General features: G+C 33.9%; 1 protein-coding gene across 8 annotated transcripts in view; it reads left to right on the top strand.

Annotated features, from left to right (window-relative positions):
- The window catches only part of WRN (WRN RecQ like helicase), a 116,671-nt gene that overhangs the window by 35,548 nt on the left and 67,730 nt on the right, over positions 1-13,393 (top strand). For all 8 annotated transcript variants that reach the window (XM_070459932.1, XM_070459928.1, XM_070459927.1 and 5 more), the window contains 8 exons: positions 456-570; positions 2,644-3,061; positions 5,093-5,173; positions 7,670-7,811; positions 10,170-10,245; positions 11,894-11,961; positions 12,237-12,345; positions 12,930-12,998. In XM_070459932.1, coding sequence (XP_070316033.1) covers positions 456-570; positions 2,644-3,061; positions 5,093-5,173; positions 7,670-7,811; positions 10,170-10,245; positions 11,894-11,961; positions 12,237-12,345; positions 12,930-12,998 — 1,078 coding nt within the window. The remainder of the gene's footprint in view (positions 1-455; positions 571-2,643; positions 3,062-5,092; positions 5,174-7,669; positions 7,812-10,169; positions 10,246-11,893; positions 11,962-12,236; positions 12,346-12,929; positions 12,999-13,393) is intronic.

The raw sequence follows: 13,393 nt of genomic DNA, 5'->3' as shown, positions 1-13,393 counted from the left end.
GCTGAAAGTTTGGAAGGTGATCACTTATGAGAAAGGCGTGCATTTTATTTTGTGATGACTGGTAATGAGGACAGTGAGGGGTGTCTGTCAGGTAAGGTTATGTTTACCCAGCTGTTTTAGTAAGTAGCGTCCCATATGGTGGTCTGTTGGTTTCTGATGTTGAAACAGTGCAGGTGAGGTCAGAGTCTCATTTCTACCTTCACCTTCTGCCAAGGTTGAGAACCACTGGGTTGTAATATGTATGAATGCAGATCAGTTAGAATTTAGTCTAAAATTTTAAAGAACAGAAATTTGGAAGGGAAATAAAGTGATTGAGGTGATTTTGGGATAGGTTAAGGAAGTCTTTTTGTTGCAGTTCGTTTAAAGAAACAAAATGAAAATTTAAGCCCTAATAGTGTATAAATAAATATCTCTGCTTTGTAATTTGAAAATTAGTACTGATTCTTTTATTCCAGAGGAGAAAATACTACCTAGTGACGTGAAGAAACAGTTGACTTCGCTCTCCAAGGAGATGATGGATCTGGCTGAGTATCTTCCGGATACTTTTGGAAAACTGGAAAATCCACAGAGGTTAAATATTTCTATTTTTTTTTTTTAAATCAATTCTGTTTGTTCTTATTGCATTTTTATAAATACGGTAAAGAAGTTCATTAGGGTGGACTCATAAGTTTGCTTGAATACATGTACACAGACTGATGTATAAATTTGAGAAATATCTCCCAATTGTGAAATTGTGCACAAAAGTTGAAGGCTTTTCTGCTTTGTAGGATGCTTTATGAAGCAAAGCTGAATAAAACTCTCATGTTTACTTGAATGAAACGTTGAAGATTCGGTGTTATTTTTCTTTCTGTTTATGGGCCTTTTTCATTTAATTATGTTTATAGTTTGGTTACTTGAAATCAGTAAATAGGAGCAACTTTTAAACCTGTAACTTCGTTTTTCTGGTTTTTAAGTGATTATTATATGAGAATTCTACCTAATCAATAGACTATTAAAACAAGAGGCATTTAGATTTTAAAGAGTGTTTTATATAGCTGAAACATTGAAAAAAAAGTGAAAGAGTTAGTTGCTCAGTCATGTAGACATCTCTTTGCGACCACATGGACTGTAGCCCACCAGGCTCCTCTGTCCATGGAATTCTCCAGGCAAGAATACTGAAGTGGATTGCCATTCCCTTCTCTAGGGAGTCTTCCTGACCCAGGGATCAAACCCAGGTCTCCTGCATTGCAGGCAGATTCTTTACGGTCTGAGCCAAGCAATAGATAAACTTTTGACATTTGAATTAACAGATATTGGACTGCTGGTTGTTGTTGTTTAGTTGCTCAGTTGTGTCCGACTCTTTTGCGACTCCATGGACTGTAGCTCCCAGTAGCTGCTTCTTGGAATCTGGCTTTGCTCTGTCCTTAATGGATGAATGACTCCCTTATAAAACCTCTAAAAACAGGACTGCTCTTGAACAGTGATTGAGTATAACATGGTAACACAATTTTGAGGCTAAACTCCTTTGTAGAAATGTGAAGCAGTTAATTGAAATAGAATCCTGACTCTGATAAAATGCAGTGTTAATGTATTCTTTTTTGGATGAGTTTTGTGATATATTTTGATAGATTTCAAAGTATGAGATAGAAATTCAGCTCTTTTTCAAAGTAATTTTCCTCCTGGCAATTTGTTTTAGTAGTTGCTATGTAACTTTGAGAATATCTGAAAGAAATAACTGTCAAATGGGGAATGGTACTAATAAAGCTATTTCATATTCATTTTTACATTTTTCCCTCCATGAAAGAAGAAAATACCATTTATATGAAAAATTACTACTCACATGCATTTCAGGTTTTTTCCTAGGAATTAAAATAACTATTGAGTATGAATTACATGTGCTTAATGCTTTGCTTTATAATATTAAAGTTAAGTAGGTTTTCTTAAATTTTGAGAATGGGCAATATTGGATTCTTTTTTTTTTAATTGAAATATAATTGTTTTACAATGTTATTAGTTTCTGCTCTACAACAACATGAGTCAGCTGTATGTATACATATATCTCCTCACTCTTGAGCTTCCCTTCCACCTCCCTAGATTCATTTTTAATAAAGGTAGATCTTATAGACTTTTAGTGGGTCAAAACAAGAACTAGTTAAGATCTTTTGTTTCAGATTCTCTGTAACAAGTCTATGCTGTTGCTTCACTTATTTAGATACATCTCTGAACTGGGGGAGAACAAAAGAGATCTGTGAATAGCCAAAATACATGCCATAAGCATGAATTCATGTCCAATTAACTGCAGTTCCAGTGGAGTGCATGAGGCCGCATTCAGGGCATATTTGCTTTGCATTTATGACGCAGTTTGACAAGCTTGGATGTATGCTTAACATGAAAATCAAGAATGGATAAGGAGTGACACCATAAACAATTAGTTTGGGGCCAAACACTCCTGACACTTGGTAAGCACGTAATCAGGTGTTGAGAGTAGAAGAACCTTGCTGTACTAGCGAGGAGCCCAGAAACTATAAGCATGAAGGGCATGAAGAGCGACTTTAATCCAGGGTGTCCTTTAAGTGAAGGTCTTCTTACTAAAAAGCATTAAAACTTGTCCTTAGAGTTAACACAATTAAAGTTGAATTCACCTTTCTTAATTTTTTTTTTTAGGGTTTCCCTACTACTGAAGGATATTTCAGAAAATCTGTGTTCTTTGAGGATGATGATGTTTGGCTCTACTCAGAAGGAACTGAGACCCAGCAGTAATTTTCACTTACCGCTGGAAGAGCCAACTGCTGGTGAAGTACAAGAAAAACAAATTAGAACACATAATATTTTTCCTGAAGTTAAAGATGAGGCATGGGATGCAACACCTGATGATTTAATTGAACATGATGGAGAAGAGGTACTTGGAAATCAAATGAAACAAGAAGATGGATTTGAAGATGGACTGGAAGGCAATAAGTTGAAAGAGTATACAGAAAGAAATTGTTTGATGTCATTAGATATTACAGAAGATGAGCTCCAACTTTTGGAACAACAGGCTCAGGAAAAACATCTTACTGATGTTACTTGCACATCTCCTGAGGTACTGAATACAGTAAAGAGCAAATAGTTTTCATTTATGAAGGTGGTTGGCTGATTTTTTCTATAGATTGGCAGATAGTAAATATTTTAGGCTTTGCAGACCACCTGGTTTCTGCCCAGTTTTGCCAGTTTGATATGAAAGCGGCTGTGGACCAGCAGCCTGTCTGTATTTTAATAAAACTTTATTTACAAAAGCAAAAAGGTGGGCTGGGTTTGGCTTGTGAGCTGTTGTTTGCTACTCCTGACTTAGTATGATCAACAGCGTTTTATCGTGGAAAGATTTTTAGTGTCAGTACACATTTGTCATCATTTGCTAAGCATATATTTCTCCTGCTTTTTAACCTAGTATATACCTCTTCTTTTTGTAGATCCCTACATACCTACTAGATTGTACTTTTACAAATGTGATTCTTGAGGGTAGTTTTGTTTGCTCTTATGGGTTTTCTTTACTTGATATTCTGACAGGGTTTCTAATAAACACCATATTTTTACTTGACACTCACCTATACTGTCATTTAGAGTCAGAAACCTCATTTTGTTCTTGATAGATTATTGTTAAACATTGTATATTTTTTCTCAACTTCATGTTTAGATTTCTAGTCATATTCTGATTTTATTAATTTGTGAGATTATGTTTTTCTGTTTGCTAATAACAAGCATATTTTTTGAAATAATGAAGTTGTATTAGCGGAATTATGGTGTTTCTTTAAGACTAAAGAGACATCCAGCTGTAAACTTTATCTCATTTGTTTTTAATTAATTAAGAAATTATCTCTATTGGCCATATTTGGTAGAATTGTATACATTTTAAAAATAGTAACTGCATTTTAAAGTTTTAAAATTAGATTTTAAAGCCATTTAATAGGATTATTTACTCAGTTTTCTAAGAACAGATTCTCGGGATTTCTTTGTATTTGGTAACTATATTAGTAATCACTTCTATCAGTATGCAAATACATTTTAGCATTGTTTTCAAACTATTTTCATACCAACCATTTGTAAAGTGGACTCCACTTTTGGGAAATATCTTTTGCTAATGTCTGCAGTACCTTCTGATTTTCTAGAAATTTCATATTAGGTATTCACTTTAAAGTGATAGGTTTCATATAATGATATAGAATTATGATCAGGATTTCATGATCTGACTCACATCTTTTACCCCATTTATTGCCATTTTTTATTGTGTAATAATTATTAGCATTTAAGAAATTCATGAGACCTCATTTAAAAAATAAGAGTAAGGCTTATTTTAAGATCTTTTTTAAAGGTTAATTTTTGAACTTAATTAAGTCTATACTTCCTTTTCCTATTTCTAGTTTAAATTTTAGACTTTTTTGGGGTCCTTCTGTATTTCTTTGGTGGGTTTCTTTCATACAGGTTACTATCATTGGACATTTGCTTTGTAAGGATTGCCAGATTATTGTAGTTTCTTCATATTTCCATGTTGGCAATAGCTGAATAAATAACTTATCTGACACTATTTTCCAGATACCTGTAGATGCTATTTGTAAAATATCCAAATTTATTTAAAGGTATTATTAGTCATTGCAACTTTTTGGGATCTTTTAAAAATCAGTGTCTATAAGAGAACAAGTATAGTTCCTGGCTTTGTACAGAATTTCTCAATATTGCAAAGAGGTTCCTGTACTCAAAAAGTTTGGGAACCACACTTTGGGCTTTTTTTAAACTATAAATGAATTTGTCATTTGTACTCTCATTTAGAGAGTATGGACTATTTCAAGCTTGTTTATCTATCTTATTTGTTAGGTAAACAAGTTAGGTAGTTTTTTTATTTGCTTCTTTGTTTCTATATTTATTCCTCCTTCTCTTTTTTCCTTCCTACCATCCTCTTTCCCTTCCTTTCTATCTACCTGTCACATAAACATATAAATATATATTATAAATTTATTAGTGAAGAATAGGAGGTGGTCTAAAGTAATTTAATGTAAAGGAACTTTATTTTGTAGAAAAGAGGGTATTGAGTCAATTATACTGGAAACTAATGTTTGACATACTTTTTTTTTTTTTAAAGCATTCATCTTTCAAGGATAATGAAGAGGATCTATCTTACATAATTGAGAGTGATGAAGATTTAGAAATGGAGATGCTTAAGGTATGTTTACCATTACGGAAAATTACTTCTAGTTCTTTACAATGGACATTAATTAAGTAAAATATTGCCTGATTCTAAACTGGTCCTACCACAATGAGATTGCTGTCACTTATGTAGCATTAGATTTTGTTTTCCTTTTCATATTTCTAATATGTCTTTGTATGGCCTATGCATAATGTATTAGCAGTAGTGATGTAGAAGTTGTTAGGCAGTTAGTGTAGGAACTCGGAGACCTTGGCCTGTTTTAATAAGCATCCCACTCCATTAAACTAAGCCTATCTCCTCTGTCCCGAATTACTGGCTCTTAGAGGAAGGTGTCCTTGGTCTGATAAATTATCAGCACTCAGATTCAGTAAGGGTAGTAATTAACTTGTGTTCCATATACCCGAGGGAAAAAAACTGAGGCTCATTAATCTTCAGTGCATACATCTGGTCCATTGTAAAATGGCTGGGAGTCATGAGAAATGGTTGTGGATGGTGACTTAATGTCTAAGAAAACTAAGAATCCAAGAATCAAAAGAAGCCATAAAGATGTCAAGTCAAACATTGTGGTCTTTAAGCTGATGGTTAGAAACAACATACGTCAAAAGTAAGAACCAATCAAAAGTGTACAAATCATTACGAGTAAGGATATAAACTGCTGTTAAGTCCCACCTTTGTGGGAACTTCACCCCCTTTCAGTGTCTATCTTGAGAGCTTTGTACTCTCTGAAGTAAATCCCGTTTACTTGCTACTGTGAGTGTTCTGAGTGTTCATGAAGTTCATTCTTTGGCTCTGTGAATAGGAACTTGGATTCTCATTTCAGTAGTTTACTAATTAGATCACTTTCTCTTAATCTTTCCCTGGAACGTGGGTAGTGGTTCAGCTCTCCAGTATTTGAAACAGGTTTCTCTTTCCTCCCATCCATGTGTGTCCACTTTTATTTGGAAGTTCTGTTTTTATACATTCCATCTTCTTTACTTTGGTTTTATTTGCTGTGGATGTTTTCTTTTATACATAATTTTCTAATGTTTTAAGTGATTCAGTTTCCCCCTATTACCAAGTTGAAAATAGTATTTTATAATTTATGTATATTCTACTTCTTCACCTGACTTCCAGTTTCTTCATCAAATCTTATGAATCAAGGATGGACAATTAGAAAGAAAAGCCTAAACTTAGCTAAATTAAGGGAAAATGAGGAAAAACATGTGGTGAATGGAAGTTCACCATTATGCATACTTTTTAGTTCTCATCTTTAGGTTGATGTGATTTTTCTTTTTATGAAATGAGATTTAAGTTCCTGATTCTTTGAATTTGAGACAGTGTACTGGGTAGTGATAGGAATGTGGATTCTGAATGTGAATGTGGATTTAAAGTCTACATTCTCTCTTAATTAACTGTGTGACTTTGGGCACATTTCTTAGCTTCTTGATACTCTATTAAACAGTTGTATTTATTACTAAGGTGTTACTTGTGAAGGGTTTAACTAAAGAGCCTGGCATTTCCTAAGTGTAATAAATACTAGCTAACAGAAATAAAAGGATATAAATACTAAATCATATGCCTTTATTGATGAACCATTTCTCTGAAGAGTCCTATTAAAGTAGTGGATTTATAGGATACTTTTGGACTTTTCTACAAATTTATGTTATATATTGAACCTCTTAGAAGGCAACTTGGGTGCACAGATAAAAGTACTTTTTTTTTACAAGTATGTTCATTGACCAGAATAAAAAAAATGTGAAAGAGAATCTCTTTTTTTTCCCTTTTGCAGGCCTGAAATGAATACTTTTTAAAAAACCTTTTAAGTCAGACTTACTGAATAGAAGTTTTAATATAAAGAGAAAATGACAACTGTGGTTTAATAATTCTTCCTGTTATTTCTCATTAAGAAATTTTACAGATGAAACAATTTTGAGATACCTGCAGATTCATTAAGCAGATAATCTTCATTTAGGGGAGGAAATCAGATACCAAGCCAAAATGAAAGCATTTGTTTTACATTTGTAATATTCCTTTCCTAAAATCATTTCAGTGTTTTTGTTGTTGCTTTGACAACTCCAGAAACACATTTATTGTTGGCTTAGAGTTTAAACTTTATGCTTCCTCAAAAATAATGTCATTGACACATGATACAGAGAAACTCATTACAAGAATCACATTAAAACCCACATTTACCACTTGGGAATTGGAAGCATTGAAGTATGATAAAGAAAAAAATGTTTTAAATAATCTAAATGCAAAATTTATGAAAACTTTCCCTAGGGCCAGTTCATTGTATGCTATTAATGAACCCTGTTTGTGCTGGCAGTATTCCATCTTTGGCCTTATGCCTGAGAAACCATTCTTGAGCACATATTTAAACAGGAGCACACATGTTCTTTTGTGGTATTGCTTGCGCATCTGCCAGCTTTGAACAAAATTGTAGGCTCTGTTAATAATACTCCTTTTGTGTTTGCTGAAAAAGATACTGCACTCTCAATGCTTTTGCTTTGAAAAATTCTTTTAAATGTTCAGTCTCTAGAAAACCTCAACAGTGGCATGGTAGATCCAAATCATTCAAAATGCATAGAAATGGAAAAAAATCTGGATCTTCCTTCTGAAGAAGATGATGAAGATGAGATTGAAGCTATTGAAGAGGAAAAAGAAGTTGATGAAGGTAAGCAGTATCATGTGTTTGAACTGACTCGTCTCTGATACCTATCACTGATTTTAGTTTAGGTTTTAATTTTAGACATTTTGGACATTGAGGATTCTGTGGCATGTAGTTAATTCAGCCCTGAAAACTTGCCATTAAGTCCTGTAGTGCTTTGGTCTTCATAAAGCACAATCATACTACTTAGAGAAGTAAGTAATAAAAGTGTTATGTCATTTGGTGAACATGGTGACATGAAATTTTTCATCCTGAATTTTATATTTTGTCAAAAATGATAAAAAATAATTTAATAAGAAGCAGGGGCTTGCCTGATGGCTCAGCGGTAAAGAATCTACCTGAGATGATGGAGACAGAGGAGACCTGGGTTCAATCCTTGGGTCGGGAAGATCCGCTGGAGGAGGAAATGGCAACCCACTCCATGACCCCAGTAATCTTGCCTGGAAAATCCCATGGACAGAGGAGCCTGGTGGACTACAGTCCATAGGGTTGCAAAGAGTCAGACATGACTGAGCACAGTACAGAAATAAGAAATAATAAATTAATTACTTTTATTAAACATTATTATAAATGGTGTTGATAAATATCTGTCCTTCAGGTGCTTATTACTTAAAATAAGTGGCAAAAGTGTCAAATAGCAAAATGGACTAATTTTCATCTTGTGTGTGCAAACTCTAATAAAGAATCTGCTAAACGAATCTTCTGTCATTTACGTATAAGTGATGATGCTCATTATGACAAGCTGTAGGCATCTTCTCATAGAGTAGAACGCTCTTTGGAGCTAGATTTCTTCAATGTTATAATATGGAATATTTAAGATACATTTCATAGATGGAAAATATATGAAAACATTAAAGTTTTTTCCTTTGTTTTCTTGTATTAAACATGGACAAATATTCAGTTGTTTAGAGATGGGTTTTCTTGACTCTTTGCTTTGCTCTTGGCAACTCATGAATCCTTCAACTGGAGGAAAAAATGAAAATCAGTGGGGTGAAGTTACCATAACTCCATTCTACTTTGCAGTTGGAATTTTGATCAGAGATTTTTGGTGGAATGGTAATTAAAATGAAGGTTTTACATATGGATTTTATTTGTGACAGTAATTAATTCCTGCTTACTGTTGACTGAAAATTGGTTGTATTATAAAATTTGGATTGCTATTTTGTTTGCCATGGTTGGCTCTAAATGTTAGTTTTTAGGAGTATAATTCTGAAACATTGTATTTTTATGAAGCTAGCAAAAGTGTGAATCGTAGCAAAGTTCTTATCCTTAGTATTAAGAAATAAATCAAATAATTTATCTGGAGTTGTGCCTGGTACCCAAAGGAAAAATAAGTGTAAGTGTATTTAAAAGACCACAGTGATGTTTGGTACCTACCAGTATATTCTTTCATTGACTCAATTGGACATGTTCAGTTCAGTTTAGTTCCGTTGCTCAGTTGTGTCCAACTCTTTGTGACCCGATGAACCGCAGCATGCCAGGCCTCCCTGTCCATCACCATCTCCCGGAGTCCACCCAAACCCACGTCCATTGAGTCGGTGATGTCATCCAACCATCTCATCCTCTGTTGTCCCCTTCTTCTGCCCTCAATCTTTCCCAGTGTCAGGGTCTTTTCCGATGAGTCAGCTCTTCACATCAGGTGGCCAAAGTATTGGAGCTTCAGCTTCAACATCAGTCCTTCCAATGAACATGCATGACTGATCTCCTTTAGGATGGACTGGTTGGATCTCCTTGCAGTCCAAGGGACTCTCAAGAGTCTTCTCCAACACCACAGTTCAAAAGCATCAATTCTTTGGTGCTCAGTTTTCTTTATAGTCCAACTCTCATATCCGTACATGACCACTGGAAAAACCATAGCCTTGACTAGATGGATCTTTATTGACAAAGTAATGTCTCTACTTTTTAATGTGCTGTCTAGGTTGGTAATAACTTTCCTTCCAAGGAGTAAACGTCTTTTAGTTTCATGGCTGCAATCACCATCTGCAGTGATTTTGGAGCCCAGAAAAACAAAGTCTGACACTGTTTCCACTGTTTCTCCATCTATTTGCCATGAAGTGATGGGACCAGATGCCATGATCTTAGTTTTCTGAATGTTGAGCTTTAAGCCAACTTTTTCACTCTCCTCGTTCACTTTCATCAAGAGGCTCTTTAGTTCTTCTTCACTTTCTGCCATTGAGCAAACTCTGGCAGGTGGTGAAGGACAGGGAAGCCTGGCGTGCTGCAGTCCTTGGGGACGCAAAGAGTCAGACATGACTGACTGAACAACAACACAGCAACTAGATTCTTTAAAAGAAGTCAATAAAATAAAACTTCCTCTCACTTTGTGTACCTTTATTTTAACATAAATGCCCATTTTATTCTAAGACTGTCTGTTACCAAGACCTACTGAAAAGCAAATTAACTGCCTCAAGACCTACTTTGGCCATTCTACTTTTAAGCCGTGAGTATAGTCTCAGTTAATTAAACTGCATATTTACTGTTTTCTTTACAAACTTTAAAAGACAAATAATCCATCCATTGAATAGTACAAGTACAACTTCATTATAGTTTATACATGCTACACTGTAATTTTTCTAAGTGCAGAATTACTTTGAAGTAATATTTATGTAAAATTCATATCTGCACATTGTTTTTATAAGTGAGGAAAAATGGTTTTCCTTAAGATAGAGTTCTGAGTTTAAATACATTAATAAATTCATCCTGACTTTTATTTTATTACAAAAGTATCTGTGTGCCTGTTTTGTGCATCTTACTGTCTAAAGCATGTTGATATAATAGAAATTCATAAGACAGTAGTTTGAAAAACAGTGATAATCATATCCGTTTTAACATAGTCAAATGTATTTACATCCAAGGGAGCACACTTACAAGTTTTAAAATGAGAGGAATACAAATGAGATGAAGAACAAATAAATTTGAATAAAACTGTTGGTAATAGGAATGTAAAAATCTAGACTTTTTTTCTCTTCTGATCTGAAAACATTTTTTTTAGATTAAACTGTGTCCTACACATAGTACACATCAATCTACATATCAATGAATTTTCACAAACCAGACACCCTGTGTAGCCAGCATTCCAATAAGAAAGAATAGATCATTATCAGCGTACCAGAAGATCATCTTTCCAGTTGGTTTTCCCTCAAAATTTTATTAAAAGAAATTTCAAAGATACAGTAGTTTTTTTTTTTTTTTACTATGAATACCTGTATATTCACTGTTAATTCACTATTAGCATTTTAGTATACTTGCTTTATCACATACTGATTATCTTGTCTATCCACTTTTTAATCCATTCAATTTTTATTAATAAAATACATCTCAAGGTAAATTGTAGGCATCTTTACACTCCACTGTAACTACTTCAGCTTGTAAATCATTAACTATAGTTAAATATTTATGTTACTTTTGAGCTAAAATTTGCATGTAAGGAAATGGTTAAACTTAAGTGATTAACATTGGCAAGTCTTAAGTGTACATGCACATCTGCGTGTAACCTAAACCTTCTTAAAATATGCTACGTTACAATCACTCCAAAAAGTTCCCTTATTTCCCTTCTTAGTCAGTCCTTGCACCTAGAGCATTTCTCTTATTTATTTAAATGAGTGATTCTGTTGATATCTAGATTGAAGCTTGGAATTTATTTTATATTTTAGATATAGGTAATAAAATGTAATGCAAATATAAATGGAAATCCTAGTTGTTCAGTCACCTTGAATGGGAAGTTGGTCAAGTGGAAGTTCTGTTTTAAAGTTCCAGAATTCACGTATTTTTATTGAAACTTGGAAATGTAAAAGAAATTCTGGAGGAAATGAAAAAATAAAATGGCTTTATTACATATCGATTATCTGTCTATCTACTTTTTAATCCATTCAATTTTTATTAATAAAGTGCATCTCGGGGTAAATTGTAGACATCCTTACACTCCCTTCTAATTACTTCAGCAGGTAAATCATTAACTATAGTTAAATATTTATTTATTTATTTTACTTTTAAGTTAAAATTTACATGTAAGGAAATGGTTAGACTTAACTTGTCTCTTCCATTTCTTATTAGTAAAACAGTGCAGCATTTTGCTTTTCATCCTCCAGGGTTCAGTGGAAAGTGATTTATTCTGTACTGGAAGAAAGAAGAGATAATGTTGTTGTCATGGCAACTGGTAAGTTGTACTTAAGCAAATAACCTTATCTTTAAAAAATAAAGCTTCAAGATTTTGAAATACTTAATCTTTCCATAAGGTATGTATGTATACAAATGGTGTAAATTGTAGAAGAGAATGAGCTGAGGTTAGATGCTTGAATTTTGCATGAATTAACTCTTAGGAAGGTAGCACATTAGTAGTGACTGTTCATCTCATGCAAATACATTGAAAGAAGAAATCAGAGTACCAACAATCTAATTTTATTTCTCTGAGTGTATTATTTTTATTTTAAGGGTATGGAAAGAGTCTGTGCTTCCAGTATCCACCTGTTTATGTAGGTGGGATTGGCCTTGTCATCTCTCCCCTTATTTCTTTGATGGAAGACCAAGTGCTTCAGCTTGAGTGAGTAAGGCTTTCAGAGCCACGTTGCCACCCTTTTTTTTTTAAGTCCTGTGAAGGAAATATTGATTTATCATGTATGTTAAAATCTAGTTCCTATTAATACATTTCTATAAATGTTGCTTTGTCTTTACTAGTAATATATGACACTTCAGTGGAAGAGCTTATCTTCTTTCTTGAGTTCTCTTTAATTTAGGGCTACCAGATGACCCCCCCCCCCCATTTTTTTTTAAAAAGCAAATTTTATGCCGGTTAACACTACATATCACAAAATTATTTTCTTTGTTGGTTACCCTTCTTCTTTAGCTTGGTATGAAGTATATACATAGAGGTGTAGTTTTTATTTATGAAAAACATTTATATTCCTTCAACCTATACTTGCAGTCTTTCTGGAAAATCCACCTTAACGACCAGTCTTCTAATATAGCCATTGAAGGAATTTATTTACCAAGTTAGTGAGTTACAAAAAGAGATTGCAAAGAAGAGAAATGTACATCATTATAATTTTTTGTTTCTTCTCACTTAAAAATGAAGTTGGTATTTGTAGTGTGCACATGGTTCCAGGATATTTGTTTTTCTTCTTACAGAATATCCAGTATTCCAGCTTGTTTTCTTGGATCAGCACAGTCAAAAAATGTTGTGGAGGATATTAAACTGTAAGTTATTTATATGATCATGTTGTTAAGTGTCTGTGGTATTTTTGTCAGTGGAAAAACCTGACTGAACTTTTTAGCCTACCCAATATAATGAGATTCATTCATATTACATGTACCAATAGTTCATTCTTTTTTGTTGGTGAATAGATTACATCATGTGGATATTCCATAATTTGTTTATCTGTTCACTTGTTGATAGACATTTGGATTGTTTCCAGTTTGGGGATTTTACAAACAAAGATACTGTGAGCATCTGCGTGTGTTGTTCTGCTTAGTCGCTCAGTCGTGTCTGACTCTCTGCGACTGCAGCCTACAGTGTTCCTCTGTCCATGGGATTCTCCAGGCAAGAATGCTGGAGTGGGTTGCCATGCCCTACTCCAGGAGATCTTCCTGAC

This window comes from Odocoileus virginianus, chromosome 32 (genome assembly GCF_023699985.2).
Source record: "Odocoileus virginianus isolate 20LAN1187 ecotype Illinois chromosome 32, Ovbor_1.2, whole genome shotgun sequence".
Taxonomy (NCBI): Eukaryota; Metazoa; Chordata; class Mammalia; order Artiodactyla; family Cervidae; genus Odocoileus; species Odocoileus virginianus.
The sequence above is the reverse complement of the archived record's forward strand: the minus strand, read 5'-3'. Positions and strand labels throughout refer to the sequence as shown.